We start from the raw sequence: 24,561 nt of genomic DNA, 5'->3' as shown, positions 1-24,561 counted from the left end.
GCACCTAGAACCCATGCTCTGCAGCAAGAGAAGCCACCGCGATAAGCCCAAGTACCATACCAAAGAGTAGCACCTGTTCACCACAGGTAGAGAAAGCCCACGTGCAGCAACAAAGACCCAATGCAGCCAAAAATAAATAAATAAATTTATGAAAAATAAAAGTCAGAAGGGAAAACAGCATTTAAAATCAGCCTTTGGAAATGCTATCACAGTCTACCTTGTAGGCTGTGTGAGGACTTCTATCCTTCATACTCTCATAGGACTCCATGCATTTCTTTATCATATTCTATTGTCTGTCTTCTTCTTAGAGTATTAAAGGAAACATCCATTCCTCCAGTTTGTCATTTATTACTTGTGTGATCTTGGGCAAATTAGGTTCTCTAAGTGTCAATTTTTATATTTGCAAAATGGAGATCAAAATAGTACCAACCTATAGGGCTGTTGTGAGGATTAAATGAGATAATGCGCGTAACTCATTTAGCACTGTGCTTGTCTTATATTAAGTCCTCAAAAAGGTAGGGTGTTATTATTACTATTAGTATTACTATTAGGTCTTTAGTCTCGGTATTCTCATGCCAGTATAATGCTTGGCTCATAACAAATGCTCAGTTTGTTGGATAAATGAATGAATGATGCCCTGCCCTCTATTACCATTTTGTTGTTGCTATTGGGCATCACGTAAAAAGAACTGGTACCTCGGGGAATGATAAAATGGTTAATGCCAAGGAGAATTACAGCCTGAAAATTACAGACCAGTAGATCTTGGACTTCTGTGGGGGAAACGTAGAAATCTAATCTCAGATTCTGTGGACTTGCTTAATGTAAGCATAGAGGTAACCCTACTATTAGCCTATGTGAACAGTCCTTATTCTTTGCCTTGGCTGTTACTGCCCACCTCCCAGCCTGGGAACATACCTGTGTTTAGGCTTCAGGCCAAACATTTCATGATCAAACCTTTGGTTCATCTTTTTTTCCAAAAATGTATTTGCTATTGATTGACCACAAATCTTCTTCATAAAATATTGAAATCGAGAAGTCAACAACACATCAAAAGGATATCCATAGTCTCCGACACGATTGAAGATCCAAGCCCCTCTTCTTGTGCTGAGGAAAACCTGAGGCATGGGGAAAAAAATGTTTGTTTTTGCCATTCTCCGACTCATTTCTCTGAAGGAATGGGAACCCAGTTTCTTCAAGATGAGTTCAGACTCATTAGTCTGGCTTTTTATTCCCTGGTAATATATTTATTTTTAAATTTCCTGCCATTTTCTTGTCAAACACTAAGCTTACAATTATATTGGTGTAGTCACTGACCAAGACTATGTCTTGCTCTGAACTACCAGTGCATTTCTGTTTAATGTCATTACGCCTCCCTGAAAAGCTTAATTCTCCAAAGCCTATTCATTTTTCAGATCCAGATCAAGTCTCCCTCCTCCATGAAGATACCACTGACTGTTCTGGCTGATAATTTTCTCTCCATCTTCTGAACTTCTCTAGCACTTGTCACCTGTCCAACTCATTTAAAATCGTGGAACAGTAAAGCTGAAAGCAACTGGACATCATTAATCCAAAACTTTCAGTCTTTATTTTGCCTTTCACATTGTTTACATTATTACAAAAAACGTATTTATATTGATATTTAACATTATGTATTTTTATCTTTCTAAATGTGTTTTCTCCAAGGCGTGAGGTAGAGCATATACATCCTTTAGTCCCCAACCTATCATCAGCATCACGTCCTTTTATTGAGAATTGTAACCTATAAGTCACTGTACTAGGTCCTTTATCTATATTTTTATTGAATTAATACAACAACCTCTTGAGGTAGGTATTGTTATGTCCTTTTTATGGGTGAGAAGAATGGAGAGGATAAATAACTTGCCTGAGATCATATAGCACTAAGTGGTAGAGCTGAATTTCCGACCTAAGTCTGACACCAAAGCCTGTGCTTAAGTAATGTTTCATTGATTATTTAAGGGAAATACTGAAGATTGCAAGTAGCACAAAGGGAGCTGGTCCGTTTTTCTGTTATCTGCTGGCTAAAGTCCACATTCAGAGCTGATAAAAGTTTGGTATTCAACTACCTGGCAAAAGCATCACTTTCTCTATATTATAAAACTCTCTGGAGATAGTTTTCCAGGTTGTAAGCTATATAAGTACATTGTTTTATGGTGTTTTGTCTAACATTTCATGTTAAACGGTGACCTGTCTATAGAGGGCTAATTATGTACTTCATACATATATTCTCACTGATGGTGACCATAACCGCTATCATAAATAAGCACTTTTACATGTCACAATTGAAAGAGCCTGTGTGGTCTTAGAAATCAAATGGTTTTATATGCAGTCTATATAACTTTTTAAATATAGGTTATGAGTAATGTAAATGCTCAGAGTTTCAGTTAAAAAGTTCTCTATGTGTAAAGTAGTGACAAAAATACATAGGTCACAAATCTTTCTCAGACACAACCACCTTACCTCCACCTGCTCTTGCTGCCTTGTACTTTGGCAATTTACAATTCCTCAATGCTTGTAAGGCCCAGCTCCTCTATAACTGACCATTTAACAAGCCAATGGTGTTAAAGAAAGCTCATGCCTTCGGTCCCCACCACATACCTGGTACATTCTTTTATCATAGCACCCATACCTTTTATTGTTTACATACCTATTTCCTAATAAGTGCTTGCTGAATTAATTCATGGAGTAATGTATGAAATCAGTTTTGTGGGGATAGACCTGGGAAGTGTTATTGAATGGAGTTTGTGGGTAAAGTTCATTTAACAAAGTTGTGGCATTAAACTTCTATTTTTAAAAATAATTTAAAAACAATTTGTGGAGAAGCACAGCTTAATTAAAGTTACTGAAGAACAACCAGGCATTTACCTATTGCCAACAAAATTATGATTCAATAAAGACATGCATAACAAAATATATTAATGATGTCTGTTTCTAGGAATTTATAATGAAGATACTTTTTTCCCAGTTCAAAAGTTATGATACAGGGCTTCCCTGGTGGCCCAGTGTTTAAGAATCTGCCTGCCAGTGTAGGGGACACGGGTTCGAGCCCTAGTCCAGGAATATCCCACATGCCACGGAGCAACCAAGCCCGTGGGCCAAAACTACTGAGCCCACGTGCCACAACTACTGAAGCCCATGCGGCTAGAGCCCGTGCTCCGCAACAAGAGAAGACACCGAAATGAGAAGCCTGCACACTGCAACGAAGAGTAGCCCCCGCTCACTGCAACTAGAGAGAAAGCCCGTGCGCAGCAACAAAGACCCAACACAGCCAAAATAAATAAATAAATAAATACTAAAATAAATAAATTTATTTTTTTTAAAAAGTTATGATACAAAAAACAAACTAGGAAGCCAAAAAACGTCAAGAACATAGAAATTCCTTTAGAGTAAATGTTATTCTGTGTTACCTAATTGTATGCAAAGGCTGGGGAGAGCTGCTTGCATGTGCTACAATGTGGATGCTTTTCATACTGATATCCATGTTGTCTTTAGGAGGATTAGGCTGCTTCTTTTTTCCATTTGGGGAGTGAAGAAGAATGAAGAGGAAAATTCCCCAAACATCCTATGAGTTAAAAGCTTTCCATGACTGAGTACATTTTCCTTCAGATAAGAGCATAGCACTTCTGCTGGCCAACAGGTGATCCACACTCTGAATGCTGCATTCTAACAAGCTCTCCCAGCAATCACCTGGTCTTCTTCAGAGCCAGAGGCACACTCTGAAGAGACAGCTGAGTGAGATTATGAGCACAGTTTGTGATCATGACCAAATTCCTTAGTGTGAGGCCAAGTGAATAATGGGAATCTAACTTGTAACCTTGGCTCCATCACATCATCAATCAAAATGTTGCCAACTGAGGCAGTGAAACCAAGCCCTGCATTTGCCATTGGCACTGATGGGCTGTGTGCAGGTATCCATACACTCTGCTGGGTCCACCTGCAGCTTCCTTGGTGAAGCAAAGTAAATAATTTACTAATTCAAACCTGCTTGGCTGTGTGGCTAACTTCCACAGCCAGATCGCTTCCAGAATTCCCAATGCCAATTATAATGACTCTCTTTCCAGTGAAACTCTCTGGATTCTTATAATCTCGACTATGGAAGTACTGTCCTTTGAACTTCTCAATTCCTGCAAGAGAAGGGAAAATTATTACTGGGTGATGGTTTATCTGATATCATTTGTTAAATCATTCATTTTTTTTGCAGTGTGTAGAGTTTATGCATATATTCTCTGTATGTTCTCCTTTTACTCAGGTGCATTCTTGCCTTTCTGAATATTTTTGCCTGTTTTCTTTTCCCATCACCTCAGAGTGGAACCTTGTGATTTCCTTATTATAAGTAGTCTGCTGAACTCAGGATCTGTTAGTGTTTTAGACCTGTGGACTCACAAATCCAAACTGCTTCAGAAAACCTCCATTCTTTTTTGTCTTTTCACCCTCTTTATTTTTTTTTAATTGAAGTGTAATTGACTTATAATATTATATCAGTTTCTGATGTACAACATAGTAACTTGATAATTATATAGATTATGCAACATACAAAGTTATTATGATATTACAGTCTTTTGATTATATTCCTTGTGCTGCATATTACAGCCCTGTGACTGATTTATTTTGTAACTGGTAGCTTCTGTCTCTTAATCCCCTTCACCTATTTTGCCCATCCCTCACCCCCTCTTTTCATCATCTGTAAATACCTACTTCCATTCTAATTGGAGTATATATGTTCTTATATACACTAAACTATACACAGAGTGCTTTTTTCCTCTCAGAATGAAAATCCAGGCCAAAGACTGTAATTAAACTCGTTCTTTAAACTTTCTTTTCTTCCTTAGAAACTCAATATTTCTGTTTATTTCCTCGATTGCTAAAAAAGCCCTCATTCAGGTTAAAGAAGATGTGGTAAATATATACAATGGAATATTACTCAGCCATAAAAAAGAATGAAATAATGTCATTTGCAGCAACATGGATGGAACTAGAGATTGTCATACTGAGTGAAGTAAGTCAGAGAAAGACAAATATCATATGATATTGCTTATATGTGGAATCTAAAAAAAATGGTACAAATGAACTTATTTAAAAAACAGAAATAGACTCACAGATGTAGAAAACAAACTTATGGTTACCAGGGGGGAAAGGTGTGGGGGAGGGATTAACTGGTAGACTGGGATTGACATATATACACTACTATATATAAAATAGGTAACTGATAAATACCTACTGTATAGCACAGGGAACTCTTCTCAGTACTCTGTAATGACCTATATGAGAAGAGAATCTAAAAACGAGTGGATATATTTATATGAATAACTGACTCACTTTGCTGTACAGCAGAAACTAACACAACATTATAAATCAACTATACTCCAATAAAAATTAAAAAAGAAAAATTCCCTCATTCAATCTAATACAGATCAACTTTTATCCTTAAAAAACTAAAATTATTGTAAAACTAAATATAGAGCCTTGTAATTTTCCTGTAGTCCCCCCAATTACTGGTATCTCTACCTCCTAAATAGCGTTAATACAAGTTACCCCATCACCTTTCAGAAGAATATGCAGAATCAGGATAAGCTTTATTTCATCCCAAGATAGGAATCACTCAGACCACATTCCTCCCATTTTTTAGGGATCAGGTCACAGGCATAGTTCCAGTGTCTTCCTTCCTTGTAGGCTACTTACCAGGGAAGCTTTCCAAGGGTAAGTGAGCATTGGTGTGATGGCCAGTGCAAACCATAACTCCATCGAAGACATTCACCTCCTTTTTCCCTTCAGATACCGTGACCACCTCCCATTGGCCTGAAGTGGAGAAATCAGGCTGCTTCTTCACACTGCACACGGTGGTCTGAAAAGAAAAGGGGTAGCCACAGGGCACTATAACCACAGCCTAAATAGTGGACATCTTCCCTGACAGGACTCTCCTTGCAGAGGGTAAACAAAGGGCTGCTACCACATAACAGACCTCATGCAGGGGTATTTGACTTTCATACTCCACAAATCAGAACTTTTTTGTTTGGGGCTGTGGTCAGAGTGAGAAAACTTCCATGAGGCAAGCTAAATAAAACAGAGTTGGCAGACTAATGTTGCACTTTCCTCTGCTTCTAGAAAAGTGCAAATTACTAGTTCTCGTGGACCATACCAAGGGCAATGTGATACTTGAATAAAGTTTGGGCTTCTCTTGTGCTTCTGAGACACTCCATGCACGAAATGCCTATTCCTCCCCATACCCCGAGACATCCTGAGACCCTCTGATGCCTTCTTACCTCAAGTCCCGTTCTCACTGTCTGGCCTTAAACTTGTGACTGAGCTAGAGGGCTCCCTTTCCTAACAGAGTAGAGAAACATCTCAGTGGCTCATATTTTCTGTAAATGAACCTCTCTGACTCCCATAAATGCCCATTTTACAAGTAACTATAAAGAAAGAAGGTGTGAGGTGGGATAGTCAGTGGCACAATTTTTAGCTTTAAAAAATAATAATAAATATGGGTTACTCTACCCAGGTTAAGGAAACATTAAGAATGTGTTCTATGTGCTTCTGGGTTTATGACCATAATGTCTTGGTTGACTAATATAGATCCCACTCTTGTATACCCAAGCCATCCTATACTATTTATTGTTCTTCTCGGTCATGTTCTTACTTTTACACAGTTCTTCTATACTATTTATGGTTCTTCTATACTATTACTTATCTTCTATAAGTATCATGTTCTTACTTTTATCCAGTGCTTCTGCCTGTATCATCCTTTTATTCTTTCTTCATTTGGAGATACTCACCCTTCAACATTTAGCTTGGGATTATCTCCTCTAAGAAAACCTTCCTGGTGCCTGATGCCTGATGCCCTGATGGGTTAAGCAACCCTCCTCTGAGCTGCAATGTATAGATTTCTGTGGCATTTATCACTAACTCTTCATTTTTAATAATTATATTTACAATGAAATTTCTCTTCATTTTTCTATCTCTATAACTAGACTGTGAATTCACTAATTTTTTTTGTTTTTGTGTCTTCACTGTTTAGTATGGTAAAAAATCTCCTCAATAAGTGTTTAAAGAAGTGAAGGACCACTAGGCTGTAAATGATTGACTTTGGAAGTCGTCACTGGATATTGCCATTTTAATTTTGTTGTTAAAGAGAAAGAGTCATGATTTAGTAGAATGCTCAGAAGGTAGAAGATTTGGGCTTTTTGCCAGCTGTCAGAAGTATTGATTCTTTTATGGTCGTGGTTTAGAATGATAGGAGTATCACAGAAGACTTTACAGCAGGAAGGAACCAGTGAAGTGATCTAGTACAGTCATCTTGTTTTACAAATAAACTGAAGACACATCAGCGTTGAGGAACTTACTTGTCTGAAGTCACAAGTTGGTTAGTGGTAGAGCAAAGACTAGAACTCAAGGTTTTGCTTCCCAATTCAGTGTTCCTCCCTCTACGCCAGAGTTAACTTATTTGCTTCCTCATAACTTTTCAATACCTACTTCACTGGGTTGTTGTGGTCACATAAATAATGCACTGGAAAATACTTCAGAAAGTATAAAAGGGCTAAGCAGCAAGTTGTAGAAACAGAAGGTTTTAAAGTTCCCATACCTGTCAGTTCCCCTCATTGTTTTATTGTAATCAAATGATATAGAATGAAGGCAATGAAATGAAGGGGGCTTCCTGGATCTGCAGTCAAAATACATAGAAGAGGGACCTTTCCATGAATATTTTCAGACATAGAGAAGACATAGAGTAGAATCTGTCTGGATAGGATAGATACATGAGCATATCAAACCAATCTAAGCACGGGTAAATAAGACCAGTTATTCATTTACTTGACAAACAACTCAGAACACAGAGATACCCACGAAATTCCCTACCTTAAATCGAATGTACTTTAGAAGGTCAAATTCTTTGGCATACATCCTGAAATACTCCAGGACCTGGGAGTTGTGCATGTAGTTAGGATAGTGATCTGGGACGGGATAGTCACTGAAGCACATCATCTCCTTAGAAGTGTTGATGACCACTGACTTGTAAATACTGGCCCTTCCTTCTTCAGGTTCTTCCTGCAGTAAATAAAAAGCATTCATAGCAACTTGAGAATTACGGTCATGGTTTATAAACAGCCAACAAACATTTGAAAATGTTTTCTGAAAGAAATGCCAATTTAAAAAGTCCCGGGCTTCCCTGGTGGCGCAATGGTTGAGAGTCCGCCTGCCGATGCAGGGGACACAGGTTCGTGCCCCGGTCCGGGAAGATCCCACATGCCGCGGAGCAGCTGGGCCCATGAGCCATGGCCACTGGGCCTCCATGTCCGGAGCCTGTGCTCCGCAACGGGAGAGACCACAACAGTGAGAGGCCCGCGTACAGCGAAAGAAAAAAGAAAAAAATCCCCTCTCCACAGCCCTTCACATCTCCCAGTATTTGTGCCCTCGTGCAGTCTCTTCCCCTTGAATCTAAGTTGTCTTTATGACTTGCTTTTGACCAACAGCATGCAGTTGGGATGATACTGAATGGCTTCCAAGACTAAGTGATAAGTAGTCTTGCAGTTTCTGCTTGAGTCTCTTAGATTCTAGCTTGCTGTGGTGGAAGTCAGCAGCCACGTAAGAAGTCTAGCTACCCTGAGACCACCATCCTGTGAGGAAGCCTGAGCTAGCCACATGAAGAGCATGTTTGGGATAGAGAGATGTGCAGCCAGCCCCCAGAAGGTCTAGTTATCCCAGCTGACGTTCTAAATATGTGAGCAGGGAGGTCATAGCACACATCCAGTCTCAGCTGTCACCTTATTGCTATGACATAAGACTCCAAGTGAGAACTGCCCATCTGAGTAATAGTCTTTTAAATAGTATATATATTTCAAAGCCTTGGGAAGTTTCAAGGGTTTCATGCACTTGCCACATTGTCCTCCAGGAAACACTGTACTAACTTACATCCTGTCCACTATGTGTTCCCATTTTACCTCGTTTTTACTAAATACAAAGACAATTACTCAGTGTTAGCAAAAATGAGGTGAAATGAGATCTTAGTACAGTGTTTTCTGGACAGCAATGTGACAAGTATATGAAACCCTTGCAACTTAGCCGTTTAAAGAAAGATTCAGCATTGTAGACAAAGATTTATGTTAAAGGATGTGAATGACAGCATTATTTATAACATAAAAATGAAATAAGCTAAATGCTGCAATATTGTGATTTATAAGAAATATATATCTGGTTATCCTGATGGTCAAAATATATTCTCATATATGGTCTTTTTCCACAGTTCCTGGCTCAGAGCTCCCAATACTCTCCTAATTTCCTAACTGTTGAGAGTGATACCAAGTGTCTTTTGTTATGTTAATATGGTGACCTTTAGAAAGCAACTAAGGTTGTGGGCTGGTTACCAATGGAGCAAACACTGTGATTAGAGGGTTGTAACTTTCAGTTGCCTATCCCCTGACCTCTGGGGAGGCAACAGGGGCTGGAAGTTGAATCAATAGTCAATGCCCAATGATTTCATCAATCATGCCTATGTCATAAAGTCTCCATAAAAACCCAAAAGAGTGGGGTTCAGGGAGCTCCCAGGATGGTGAACCGAAGAGACTAGGGGAGAGTGGTGTGCCTGGAGAGGGCATGGAAGCTCAGTGTCCTTTTCCCTATGTATCTCTTTCATTTGCCTGTTCCTAAATTATATTCTTTTATAACAAACCAGTTGCCTAGTGAGTAAATGGGTTTCCTGTATTCTGTAGCTGCTCTAGCAAATTAATCAAACCCAATGGGGGAGGGGTTCATGGGAATTTCTGATTTATACTCAGTTGGTCAGAAGTATAGGTAACAACCTGGACTTGAGAATGGCAACTGAAGTCCAAATCCCAGCAGGGGGTCATTGGAACCTCCAATCTGTAGGTGGTTGTTCAGAAGCCCAGGTAATAACCAGGGCTTATGACTGGTGTCTGAAGTGGGTTCGAGGGGGCAGTCCTGTAGGACTGAGCCCTCAATTCGTGGAATCTGATGTTATATCTGGGTAGGTAAGCATCAGAACTGAGTTGAATTCTTGAACATCCTGCTAGTGTTTGAGAATTGTTTGCTGGTATCTGCGCACCACCCCCTGACCACGCACATACACACACATTGGCATTGGTCTCAGAACAATTTAATGCCCCACAAAATACACTGTAATTTGAGAACCACTGTTCCAGATCCTTGCTACCTAAAGTATGATCTGTGGACTAGCTGTAGGGACATCACTTGGGAGACTGGTAGAAATGCAGACTCTCAGGCCCCTTCCCGACCTACTGAATCAGAATCTGCCTTTTAGCAAAACCCTCAAGTGATTCAGATGCATCTGAAAACAGAGAAGACTTTTCAACTCTACCAGAATTTTTAAAAATTGTTTTGATTATGGAAAATTACCTTAACCAATTTGGACCCCCTCTTCTCTTTGTATTCCAGAAAAAGATGTATGGATGTTACTGAACATTAAATGGCCACAAAGGAGAGTGTTCATTGGTTTTGCCCACATTAGAGATGATTTTCCTCCCATTTTTAGAGAAGAATTTTTCAATTTCAGAATCCTGAATAGATCATTCCCATTTCTCTGCCCCATACTTCAAGATCTCATTCCCTTTGGCTGCTAATAATGTTTCCACAGGTCTCTTCTAATCTATCCTACCTATTTCAACCAAAATGTTCTTTCTAGGGTATGGTTGTATCTCTGCCCTAATTAAAATTTTAGATGCTGCCCCATTTTCTCTAGTTTATATTTTTCAGCTTAGGATTCAAAGACCTCCATAATGTCTTGGAGTCTATTCTTTATCTCCCCGACTAGATTGTAGGCCCCTTGACTTGTATTCATGATCTTTCCCACAGCATATAAAATTATAAATAACACTTAGTAGATATTTAATAGATGTACATTGAATTATACTGAGAAAGGTACACATAGAAAAAGGAAATAATTTTCACAAAATGCAAAACAAACTAATGAAATACATCAAAATTTATTGCAAAAACAGTCGAATAAGATATTTTTATCTTAGTCACAAAAATTTGCTGTAAGGAAAATTGCAAAATAATATAAAATCAAATGCATAGATATATTCATTTTATAGTATTTAAAATATCTATTAATTAGAAACCACTTAAAATGCCCCCCTCCCCCAATAGGAAAAGGGTTTAGTAAATTATGGTATCTCAACATGATGCAGAATTTACCTTCCACACCACTCCTTACGTATCCTGCTAAATTCAAAGCAGATCCTGTCAACCCACTGCTTAATGGGCTCTACTGATTCCATTTGGAAAAGCAAATTTCTTATTTTGAAACTCAGCATATTTCACAATCTATCCCAGTCTATCTTTTTATCTTCATTGAGTGCTCTCCTCAGTTAATTTCAAGCTTCTGAGTCATTAAATTGTTGTTGAAACATTCCAGACTCTTTCACAACTTTAAACTTTTGTAACAGTATAGTACTGCTTCTTCATTTGGAAAATTCCTATCTATAATTCAAGAGTCACATCAAATGTCATTTCTTTGATGAAGTATTTCTTGTTCTCTCCACTGAGTCAAATGCCGCATTCAACCTCCAAGCTGCCAAAACTCTCTGCTCAGATTGCCATCAAGGCAAATTAGAACACACAATATTCTGCATTTGTTTCTATGACTGTGAGGTACCCGAAAGTAGGATTTGTGTCTAATTTTTTGCATCTCTGTCATCAAAACAGTACCTCATATATACTGGATGCTTAATAAATGCTTTGAAATGAATTAATGAGTGAGTTATAGAGATTGAATTTGGAGATACTTAAAACTATGATTTTGAAATCTGTAGAGGAACACTGAAAATGGTCTATGATATAACTTTAAGTGGAAAAAGTAATATTATAAAATTAAGGTCAATTCTAATCACCAAATATATAATATTATGTATGCCTAGGGCAATTGTATACCTATGTCTATCCATGTCTATATAATTATACATTGTATAATCTCTCCCCTGTTATATGAGTATATTTTATTTATTTTAAATCAATAAAACTTCAAAGTAGGAAAAACAAATTGATTTATTAAGGAGGTAGAAGTTTTTCTTTTATTTTTGTAGAAGTGTTGTTTATACTACACCTTGATGATAAAAAACTTCAACAAACTAGGAATAGAGGGAAACATCTTCAATTTAATAATGAACATCTGCAAAATACCTGCAGCTAACAGCATACTTAATAGTGAGAAAATGGACAATTTCCCTCCCATAAAATTGAGAACAAGGTAAAGAATCCTCTTACAACTTCTATTCAACACTGCACTAGAAATCCTAACTCATGTAATAAGATAAGAAATGGAAATAAAAGTATACAGATTGGGAAGGAATAAATAAAATGATTTTTCTTCACAGATGATATGACTGTGTAGAAAATCTCAAAGATTTAAAAATAAAAATTCCTGGAACTAATAAGCAATTATAGCAGGGTTGAAAGATACAAGGTTAATATACAAAAGTCACTTACTTTCCTATATACCAGAAATGAAAAATTGGACTTTGAAATTAAAAAACCAGTACCATTTATAATAACACTCCCCCCAAATGAAGTGCTTAGGTAAAAATCTAACAAAATATGTATGAAACTTATATGCAGATACCATAAAACACAGAAGAAGAAAAACATAAATAAATAAATGGAAAGATATGCTGTGCTCATAGATTGGAAGACAGTATTGTTAAGATGTCAGTTTTCCCAACTTGATCTGTAGATTCAACACAATCCCAATCAACATCCCAGCTAGCTATTTTGTAGATATTGACAAACTGATTCTAAAATTTATGTGGAAAGAAAAAAGGCCTAGAATAGCCAACTTTGTCCTTACGTGTGGACTGTGACTAGTGACTTTCTTGCAAAGAGTATAGTATGACAAGGGAGAAAAAAAGGAGCAACTTTAAAGTGGCAAACCCTGATAAACACCATCTCAAGCCAGGTCATCAAGGTTAACATCAATCGGTGTGATAAGTTTGATAGTGTGTACCATTGATACGATGTGATGAGAACAGCACCCTACCTCTAAGGCCTTCCTCCCCAAAATTCATAACCCCAGTCTAACCATGATGAAAACATCAGACAAATCCCAGTTGAGGGACATTTTATAAAATACCTAACCAGTAATCCTCAAAACTGTCAGGGTCATCAAAAACAAGGAAAGTCTGAGAAATTGTCACATCCAAGAGGAGCCTAAGGAGACATGACAACTACATGCATTGTGGTGCTCTGGATGGGAACACCTGGAACAGGAAATGGCCGTTAGGAAAAAACCTAAGTAAATCTGAATAAAGCATGGACTTCAACTAGTAATAATGTATCAATACTGGTTCATTAATTAGGACAAATGTATCATACTAATGTAAGATGTTAATAATATCTGGGCATGGGGTATATGGGAACTCTGTACTATCTTCCTAATGATTCTGTAAATCTAACACAGTTCTAAAATTCAAAGTTTATTTAAACATGTTGTTTGTACATAGAACGTTTTTTTTAAAAAAAAATTAAATTAATGAGTGGTAGGGTCCTTTTGGAACCAAGATGTTTGAGGGGACAGGGGTAGACACATTCCTAACTATCAAATTTTACTTCATTCATTCATTCAGTAGATATTTCTAAAGTCTCTCTGTAATAAAAACACTATATTAATGCTAAAAAATACAAGTCTGTCCCTGTTTTCCAAGGGTTCAAAGTTTAGTACAAGGAGTAGAGTCATGCTTTCCACCCCAGGTGTGTTGGGTTCACTGAGCTAAATGAATCACAGATCTTACCCCTGTGACAATAATCATATATTTGTATTCTTTTTCAAGCAACTAAGACAACAAAGTGTTATTGTGTGTCAACAAAAACCTTCAAGCCCTTCTAAACACCTGATTGGATCCTACGTAGGGTTCATCACTGTCAACTCACCGCTTTACAAAAGAGAGTGAGGGCAGAGCAGTACTGGGTCAGTGAGTGTTAAAAGAAGCTTCTGCTCCTGCATTTTAGTATTTCCTACCATCGGCGAATAATCTGCCCTCTAGAGATGTATCTTGATTCTATTTCCTGCCTAAGCACATGACTCGCATTGAGTAGGAAGTTCATATGAGAAAAGAGAGAACAAGGGACGTAGGGTAGTGTAATTGGAACTGAAGGGACTGGAGGCAATAGTAAGGGCAGAAGAAAGGAGAAAAATGACTCCCCTTCAGTGGGAGGAGTGAGAACAGTTCCTTTGACAGACTCTCAGAATCCTGTGGGACAGAAGCTGTCTTAGGACTGTTGTACTCACACTGGACTCATCTGGGGAACGCTAAAATACTAATGCCTGGTCCTTACTCCCAGAGACCCTGTTTTTTTTTTTTCCCCCCCCCGGTATGCGGGCCTCTCACTGTTGTGGCCTCTCCCGCTGCGGAGCACAGGCTCCGGACGCGCAGGCTCAACGGCCATGGCTCATGGGCCCAGCCGCTCCGCGGCATGTGGGATCTTCCCAGACCGGGGCACGAACCCGTGTCCCCTGCATCGGCCGGCGGACTCTCAACCACTGCGCCACCAGGGAAGCCCAGGGACCCTGTTTTAATTGCTCCTTCTCTAATGTGTAGACAAGGTTGAGATCTGCTGGTAAGAGGTCGTGTGGTGGCCCCGGAAAGCTCAGGGCACCAGAGTTTATCCCATCCACCTCAGAAGTCTTTTCTCCACACATCCTTAGCTAAACTGCAGAATGCCTGAGGGCAGTGGCAGGAGGTTATATAACTCTGTGTCTCCACACCATCTAACAAAGTCTGAGCTTCAGAAATGTTTGTTCAATGAACTGTTATCGATTTTGTTTTCAACACGCAATGTGATCCTCATTTATCACCTGGGAAAGCTGGGGTAGAAGCTGAAGGGCAAAGGTTTCCATGTTGGCTGCGCATTAGAAATAACTAGTGGAGACCTTTATTGACACCCCAGGCCAATAAAACCAGAATCTGGATGGACTGATATCAGTATTTGTTAAAGTTTGTTAAAGTTCCCCAGGTGATTGTTCAGTGTTGCAGCTAAAGCTGATAGCCACTGCTCTACAGTTGCCCTCTTTTAAGTATTTTTGTATCCATTCAGTTGTCTTTTTCGGGGGAGGTGGTTGATATTTAAGAATTAAGAACGCCTATTCAACTAAGGGTGTTTATTACTTAATTTCATATTTTAAATTAAAATGTTATAAATATGCCCATTTTATATTATATTATATCCATATGGTACCTTTGTATCACATATACACTTTAGAACCTCACTACGTGAACTCTAGTTATCAGATCACCAGCATCAACATCACCTGGGGCTTTACCTGAAATATAGAATCTTGGCACCACCCCAGATTAATGAATCGGAATGTACACTTCAGCAAAAGCTCCAGGGATTCATGTGCACATTAAAGTTGGAGAAGCACTGCTTTGGTATGCTTTAAGGATTTTTAAAATTCAGATTGACTAAAGAATATTAAAAATTATTTCCCCTCAGCATTTCATAAGGGATTTATCATTTAAAGCTATTTCGTTCATAAAGTAATATTGCAGTATGAAAATTAAAGTGATATGTCTCACATTTCTACCGACTTTTCACCATTAGTCTGGTCTAGCTTTAATGAGGAGATCAAGAAGAAAGAAATTTATATTGAGTCCCTGAGACCTGTTACAAGAAAGAGAAAATGGAAGCTCTGAGTTGCCAGTGGCTTACTGGACACCCAGTAGCAATGGTGGAATTCCAAAGTGCTTGGGACGATCCTATATATGAAACCCCCAATGAATTACAGAAAATTTAGGGGGGGTAGGATGGGGGAGAGGAAGGCTCCAAATAACAAGCAAGGGGGTCACAGAAAAGCAGATCTGAGGCAATTCTTGAGGAAACCAGCATCAGCATGTAAAACATGTTTAATCTGCAATTAATGGATGTTTATAATACCTCAGGCTCCACAACTGTGTAACTGTGGAATATGTGAGAATGAAGGTCTCTATTTCCACAAGCATTCTAAGCAGCCACCCAAGATATTTTGCTTCTCTAGGATTCATTTATAAAACATAAATATATTTGGTGCCTAATATATGCCAGGCATCCCCCGTGGCTCTAGAAATATAGTGGTGTTTGTGTGTGCATTTATAATATATGTAAAATATATGTATGTTGTATATAATGTAATAGACACAGATGTGGTCTGTCTTAACAGTAGTCAGAGCATTATGATGAAATATAGCTTATTTATTTTCAAGAAAGCAGTTTATAAGGTGCTGAAATTTTGCCAAGAGTATAATCAGAAAACACTCCAAATTGGGTCTTTAACAGAGAAGAAGTTTAAACCACTTTGGAAATAAAACCTGATAATCAGGTAGGATGGTGGACCCTTCACTAATTTCATGCCTGGTCAGTAGTTGCCAGACCTGGCTAGGATGCTTACCAGACACCAAATGTGTGGGCCACACTCTAGGCCTACTGAATAATAACTGATGTTTAGCAATTATTGTGCCACTGTTATTAGTGATGACATAAGTATTCATTCACTTAATCCCCACAATAACTCTATGAAGTGGGTGCCAGTATTATCTCCTTCTTAAAGATGACAACACAGAGGTACAGAGAGGGTTAATGGTTTTCCCCAAGGTCACAGTAGGATTTGAACCCAGATGTGCTCTTAACGTCTACACCATGCTGTGGCTGGATTTCAAAAGTAAAATTTCCTATTGATTACAAAATATTTATTAACAGTCTTTTCAGCCATGCCCAAGACTGACTATGACCGAGGCATGCATGGTGTGCTAAGGAGTATCCACCCAGATCCGAATAGGGACGATTGTCAAATAGAGTTAGTCCCCAAGACGGAGCCCAGATGCAAAACAACTGTACTGCTGTTCTACTAAGGAATGCTATGAACAAATGGAACCACTTCTAAGTAGCTGGCCAGCACCGTGTTCGTTTTGCAAAATATGAAACAAATCTGGACATCTTAATACACTTAAAACACTGGATTAAAAAGTGAGTTGAGAAGCAAACCCAATGGATATTGCTTTGGAGATCAGTTAAGGAGGGTGATATTCTTTAACGTATAATAAGCTTAACTATCATTTAAGTAAGAAGATACCTTAACTGTTAGTAACAAGTTGCAGGGCTCGGTGTGCATATTAAAGCAGCTCAACTTTAAAACTGAGTCTGTGCAAGGACAAGAAAACCCAGTTGCAGGTGCCCTCTGCCCTTCTCTGAAGACGGGACTACTGCTTTGATTTCTCAAGTGAAGGAAAAGTGCAAAGCAAGGAAGGCAGCCAGATTTTATATCCTATTCAAGCACTAGAATCATTAGAGAATTGTTTAAAGAAGGAAGGAAGCAACGAAGGAAGGAAGGTAAGAAAGAAAAGAAAAAAAACAGTAAGGTTAGAAGAGATTGAAAAGGGGGATTCCTGGAAGGAGTTGTTAGCAGTATTCTAGATCACTTACCGATGAACGCAGACCAAGAGCAACCACTTTACATGTCTGCCATTCTGCTACACCCCCCCATCAAGATTGTTACCCTTTCCTGGATAGCGGCAAAACTCATTACAGACAGTGCCCAACTTGTGATTTTTTTGACTTTACAATGGTTCAAAAGCAATACACATTCCATAGAAACCACACTTCGAATTTTGAATTTTGATCTTTTCCTGGGTTAGCGATATTTTGTAACATACTCTGGTGATGCTGGGCAGTGGCAGCTTCCAGTCAGCTGGAAGGATCAGGAGGGTAAACAACTGATAGACTTACAACCATTCTGCGCCCAAACAACCATTCTGTTTTTCATGTTCAATACAGCATTCAATAAATTACATGAGCTATTCGACACTTTATTATAAAATAGGCTTTGTGTCAGATGATTTTGCCTGACTGTAGGCTAATGTAAGTGTTCTGAGCACGTTTAAGGTAGCCTAGGCTCAGCTATGGTGTTAGGTAGATTAGGTGTATTAAACACATTTGTAACAGGATATTTTCAATTTACGATGGGCTTATCAAGATGTAACCTCATTGTAAATCAAGGAAGATCTAAATGAAAATGATCTCTGTGCCATTTTCACAGACATCAGTGAAGGAAAAAATGAGTGATACCTGCGTCCCATTTTGCTGCCAGCATAGGGAAAGAGGGCCTGCAAAGAACCTGAGGTGATGGCTGCTGAGAGGAGGTCAGCAGGTTGAAGTCTGGCAGGTCTAATCACTGTGAAGCCCATTATACTTCCTGACACGAGGTAAAATATCTTATGCACCTAGTTACGGCGAGAGTTCCAAGTATTAAGGAACCAGATTTACCTGAAACCTCCACAGCCCTCCGATGTCATCAGTCCCTTCAAAGCAGACGGGCTCCAAGCCTTCTTCCAGGCAGCACTTGATAGACGTGAGCCCACTCGCTCCTCCCCCAATCACAGCGATTCTTTTCTTGGTCATGGTCTCCAGAGATCGTCACCGGGCTGTGTCAGTGTAACCTGTCCTAAAGAAAGGATGACAAAAGACAGAAAGCACACATCAGTTAATACCTTTCTAAGAAGAGCTTGAACGTGGCATTTAGATAAATTCTGCAGCAGCAGGTGCCTTTGGGGAACCCAGATTCCAGTGTCCTCGTGGACCACCGGGAACTACTACACCTTGGATGGGTGAGCCCTGTGCCTGGAAGACCCAGAGCTGAGAGCTCTGCTGCGGTGCCCGACCTCGCTGCCTTTGCCCCAACACTGGCAGATCCTTCAGCTGCGATCTGGAGGGCACTGCACTTTCAGCTCTTTGCAAAGAAATGTAAAGCAACAAAGTACAAACAGCAGCAATAGCCAATGTGGAGGGGCTGTTCAGCTCCACCTCCTTTCAGCCAACACACCACCCACTCCGCAGCACCCATTACCCCACAGAGGGGAGAAAATGTGGGCCAAACCTGCTCTGGGCACAAAAAATTAACCCTATGCCCTCTCTGTTTTTCACCTGCAGTTGCCCGCACTCTCAGCTACTCTCAGGGGAGACCCTAGGGGCCGGAATCTCCATCACCCGCCCTTCCCATTCACTTTTAACTTGCTGGTGTTGTCTTACAGTGACAGACTCCTACTGGTGAAGGGAAACTGTCACCAACAACCCCGAAGCAAGTCTTGCTCCAAAAGCTTAAGCGGAGGACATCTGTCTTTCAGAAGATCTGTCAGAACACATCCCGGCCCCTCGTCCACATCTCCAAGCCAAACCCCAACCCCACAAATCGGATCTTTGGTTCCGTGCTACGGGAAGAAATTTACTTTAAAATACCCATGCACTGAGCTGGGCGCTGGGGTACAGTGGGGAGTGAGGGGATTAAGTTTCCTGCTTAGAGGAGCTTATAGTTTAGTAGAGAAGACTGATACACGAACAGATAATTTCAAAAAAATAAAAATATTGTAAAAAAGAACTTCCCTCACACAGCTATCTGTGTGATTACAAACACACAGCTACCCGTGTGATTACACTTTTAAAATGTAACAAAAATTTCAAATTATTCGGAAAAGACCAATGTAATGGATATAGGATTTCATACACTGGGTCAGAATCGGGGCTTATTCAACCCAGGAGTCTATTTTGACAGGTGTAAGGGGTTCTGGGAGAGCTGGGTTGTGACAGATGCCATGCATTTTTGTGCACCTCATACTACTCCCTGAGTCAACCTTGCTGAAGATGATTTGATGCCAATAATTCCAGCACTGGGTTTTGACTTACTAACATCACCCCAAAAGTATCCTTTCCAGACCAATCACTATTTCTCAAGGGTTTACCTTATATGGTACAAAAGATACAATGGGAATGGACACATGTAATCCTCTCAGCAATCCCAAGAAGAACGTACTATCAACTACTTCTTTTGCAAGTAAGTGGAAAGGCAGGAAGTTACACCTGGCAGTCTGGCTTCAATCACTATATGTACTGCTCCTTTATGAGGAGATTTTAACATCTTTTTTAGCCACAAGTCCTTTGTCCATTTCTCAGCTATTGCATCCCCTCTCTTTGCCTAACTCCTGCCTTTACAGTTCACACTTTAGTTGAACTGCTTTTAGCTTTTGCCTTATTTCAACTACTTTAAAATATATTTAAAAATAGATCATTTGTTTGGGAAATCATTTGGCTCCATCAGGAAGTCTCCTGTTCAAAATATGGTCTGAATTATATGAACACACACACACACACACGTAAACACACACACAGTGGGGAACACATGACATCAACATAGCCTAATGAGAGAATAAAGGGAAATTAGCTTAAGGATGGAGTTATATATATTTCCCAGTAATTAAAGTGTTTTTGTGTTTTGATGTGGTTCTGTCTTTTTGATATGGTTCTTATTATCAAAATGTCATTAATCTCTCAATAGTCATCTTAAGACAAGCTAATCAAAAAGTTTGTATTTTTCTTTAAAAAAAAGAGCTACTATTTACTTTTGTTCTGGATTCTCTTCTCACTTTTCTCCAGAAATCCCTTATTTAACTAGTGTCCTCACCATCAAATACCATGAAATAGAATGTCTTTTGTCACCAAATATCTTTTCTTCTGTCTAATGCTACTTTCTCGTAGAAAGAAAAAGCAGGGTTTTTTTTTCCAGTTGACTAAATGCCTCTCCCTTAAGATTTCAAAAATATTAACCTCTTGTCTTATCTCTCCCCAAGATTTATGGCAGCAGAAGGGCCACTGAATACTAAAGAACAAGAAGTTCTCATATAATCATCCTGTTTCTATTAGACCATGGTTTATTGGCTGTTGGAGGAGTTAGTGACTTCCTTTGAGTTAATGAGCTGCTGGACCACAAAAAGCCAATTTGAGTCTGAGCGAGATGATTGCAAGTCACCCAGAGATCCCAGAATCTGAGCTGGATGTAGCACCTGGATGGAATTTGGAGTTGTCTCCCTTGGGGTGGGGATGAGCATATCAGGAGAAGGATGAACACAGAATTCTTGTGGCTAGAGGGGTGTCAGACAATGCTAACTCTTCATTAAAATCTGTTTTCCTCCTATTACAGCATTATAGGACTGTAGCTGGGATGGGGCTGCCCAAATAGCAACAGTATTTCCCAGTTTCCCTTGCAGCTGCACGTGGCCATATGATTAAGTTCTCACTAAGTTCTGTCTAACCCATTTAAAAGGCAATGGTTTTCCCTGGACTTCTGCCCACTCTTGTTTCCTGTAGCCTAGAATAATGATAACAGAGAGATGTTTGGGAACTATGTATTGAAGTAGGTCCACTATCAGATTGGGGCCCTAAATGACTGGATCTTCTAATCTGGATCTATTAATCTTGGACTGTTACATGAGAGATAAGTCAATTGCTATTTTGTTTGTGCTATTGAGTTTTTAATTTTGCTTTTTACAGCAGTTAAGACAACCCTAATTAATATTAGTATCAATATTCTTTGGACCTGTAACTTTTTAGACTGATAACTTTCATAAAAGTTTTCAGTTATAAATGTGAACTTATAGTATAATAGTACTTTTAAAAATAAAATTCTGAAAAGTGTTTTAATGCAACCATTTTACCTATTGGAAGTTTAACTTATAAATGAATTACTTGTAAACTGGATAATTCTGAATGTACTAGAGATGCCTAGTTATAGGAAAACTGATGAATACTTTTATAAACTGAATATTAATGTCTCCCTACTGAATCGGTTTTAGAATTTCAGAACAATACAAGAAGTACTTTTAAAACTTAGTATTTTAAAATGTAATTTTAATGCTCTACTACTTTTTTTTTAATAAACTTATTTATTTTATTTATTTATTTTTGGCTGTGTTGGGTCTTTGTCTCTGCACATGGGCTTTCTCTAGCTGCCATGAGTTGGGGTTACTCCTTGTTGCGGTGCGCAGGGTTCTCATTGCGGTGGCTTCCCTTGTAGTGGAGCACTGGCTCTAGGCACGTTGGCTTCAGGAATTGCAGCACATGGGCTCAGTAGATGTGGCTTGCGGGCTCTAGAGCACAGGCTCAGTGGTTGTAGCACACAGGGCTTAGTTGCTCCGCGGCCTGTGGGATCTTCCGAGACCAGGGATCAAACCCGTGTCCCCTGTATTGACAGGCAGCTTCTCATCCACTGTGCCACCAGGGAAGCCCTGCTCCACTACTTTAATTGTGTTTTGTAATTAATTACTTTTAAACTTGGCAAATATGTTTTATGTTGTTTTAAAATTACTTGTAAAGTGTTTTAAACCTTGACTCAAATTTTCTCTCTGTTTAGGCTAACTGCAAATTTGCAAGTGAGTATATACAGGCTCAACTTTGACTAAAGTTCTTCTACGGACAAAAGGCAGGCAGAGGACATGGGGGGTGGGGGGAGGACCATAGGGTCCTGCTCCATTTCAGCTGTGCTTCCTGTGCATCCAGTGCTGCATGCCATGCTCTAACACACAAACACAAGTAATGGAAGAGCCTGCCCCTCGTGATTTTCAAAGATGATTGGAAATACAGAATATAAACCCATTAAAAAGATTTAGAGATACTTAAAAATACCATAAAAACAAGAGGAAAATCTCCAATGAAGAAATGACTGGGTTCTAAAAAGTTAATCAATTTTAACAATTGTTGAAAATCAGAATACATTTTCCCATAGAACCAATGTCATTTTTTATGGTTAAGGCACTGGAAATATTGTAAAAACCAAATGAAGCTCAAAAGAAAATCAGTTAAAATTCTGGATCATTCGAATGGAAGTTTTGTGGTAATGGCTCATTCACATTGAGAAGAACAGCACTCATATCTGATGAGTCTCTGGGGGCTCTTGTCCTCCCATTCAGTCTTCAGGCACAGGGTCCTTCTTGTGGCCTGCACATCAGAGACAGTTGAGACTTGTCCTAGGGTGAGGACAGGGGAGATCATGAGAAGGAGATGATTCTAGGTATGGTTCAGAGCTAGAATGACTGTAATGATGGATGTGGAGCAGAGGCGTCATACAGAGAGTTTTCTTGTGCACTTTCCCAGCCAATATCCACCTCCAGAGGTAAACATTGTTTCCTTTTGTTTTTGTTTGTTTTTTATTACTGAGGTATAATTGACATGTAACATATTAGTTTCAGGTGTACAATACTTGTGCATCTGAATATTTGTATATTGTGAAATGAAAACCAAAATAAGTCTAGTTAACATCTGATGCTTTTATTTGTTCTCAAACTTCATATAAATACAATTATATAGTATATACTCTCTGTGCTTGGAATCGTTACACAATGTAGTGATTTTAAGATTTATCCAGGTAGTTGCGTGTATCAGTAGGTTGCTCTTTTTATTTGTATGAATATATAATTTGTTTATCCATTCTCCTATTGATGAATATTTGGGTTATTTCCACTTTTTGGTGTAATGAAGGTGTTTTATTCTTGAACAAGTCTTTTTTTGTGGACGTCTGCTCTCATTTTTCTTGTGTGCCTAAGAGTGCAATTGCTTGGTCATAGGGTAGGTTTATGTTTAACTTTAGTTGCAACTGCCAAAAAGTTTTCAAAAGAGGTGCCATTTTATACACTCACCTGCAATATATAAAAGCTCCAGTAGCTTCATAGCCTCTCAGCACTTGGTACTGTTCGTCATTCTTGTGGGTGTGTGGTATTATCTCATGGTGTGTTTTTTTTTTTTTCGGTACGCAGGCCTCTCACTGCTATGGCCTCTCCCGCTGCGGAGCACAGGCTCTGGACGCGCAGGCTCAGCGGCCATGGCTCACGGGCCCAGCTGCTCCGCGGCATGTGGGATCTTACCGGACCAGGGCACGAACCCGTGTACCCTGCATCGGCAGGCGGACTCTCAACCACTGCGCCACCAGGGAAGCCCCTCTCATGGTGTTTTTGATTTGAATTTTCCTGATGACTAATGATGCTAAACGTCTTTCCATTTAATTTCTTGGCCATTTGTATATTTTCTTTGCAAAGTGTTTGTGAAAATGTTTTGCCCGTTTTTGAAAGCTGAGTGGTCTTATTATTGAGTTTTAAGAGTTCTTTGTACTATCTGGTTACAAATTCGTTGCAGATGTATTTCAAAATGTATATTTATTTATTTTTGGCTGTGTTTGGTCTTCGTTGCTGTGCGCGGGCTTTTTCTAGTTGCAGCGAGCAGGGGCTTCTCTTCATTGCAGTGTGTGGGCTTCTTATTGCGGTGGCTTCTCTTGTTGAGGAGCACAGGCTCTAGGCATGTAGCCTCAGTAGTTGTGGCACATAGGCTCAGTGATTGTGGCTTGCGGCCTCTAGAGCACAGGCTCAGTAGTTGTGGCGCACGGGCTTAGCTGCTCTGCAGCATGTGGGATCTTCCCAGACCAGGGCAGGAACCTGTGTCCTCTGCATTGGCAGGCGGATTCTTAACCACTGCACAACCATGGAAGTCCCTCACTTTCTTAATTGTGTTTTTTGATGAGCAGAAGTTTTAAATTTGGATGAAATCTATTTTATCTTTTCTTCCTTTATGGTTAGTACTTTTTGCTCTTTTATAAGAAATCTTTGCCACGCCATGCTCATATAGTCTCCTGTGTTTCCAGCTAGAAGATTTATAACTTAGATTTCACATTTAGATCTGCAATCCATTTTTTTAAAATTTATTTTCTTTATTTTTTGGCTGCATCTGGTCTTAGCTGTG

At 39.3% G+C, this 24,561-nt stretch overlaps 1 protein-coding gene across 2 annotated transcripts in view; it reads right to left on the bottom strand.

Annotated features, from left to right (window-relative positions):
- The window catches only part of LOC116755174 (dimethylaniline monooxygenase [N-oxide-forming] 5-like), a 29,405-nt gene extending 10,619 nt beyond the window's left edge, over window positions 1-18,786 (bottom strand). For both annotated transcript variants that reach the window (XM_032634170.1, XM_032634179.1), the window contains exons 1-5: window positions 18,274-18,786; window positions 7,867-8,055; window positions 5,698-5,860; window positions 4,000-4,142; window positions 916-1,115 (exon numbers count right to left, since the gene is read on the bottom strand). In XM_032634170.1, coding sequence (XP_032490061.1) covers window positions 916-1,115; window positions 4,000-4,142; window positions 5,698-5,860; window positions 7,867-8,055; window positions 18,274-18,408 — 830 coding nt within the window. In that variant the 5' untranslated portion in view covers window positions 18,409-18,786. The remainder of the gene's footprint in view (window positions 1-915; window positions 1,116-3,999; window positions 4,143-5,697; window positions 5,861-7,866; window positions 8,056-18,273) is intronic.
- Between the last annotated feature and the right edge of the window lie 5,775 nt (window positions 18,787-24,561).

Source organism: Phocoena sinus, chromosome 1, assembly GCF_008692025.1.
Source record: "Phocoena sinus isolate mPhoSin1 chromosome 1, mPhoSin1.pri, whole genome shotgun sequence".
Classification (NCBI taxonomy): Eukaryota; Metazoa; Chordata; class Mammalia; order Artiodactyla; family Phocoenidae; genus Phocoena; species Phocoena sinus.
The sequence above is the reverse complement of the archived record's forward strand: the minus strand, read 5'-3'. Positions and strand labels throughout refer to the sequence as shown.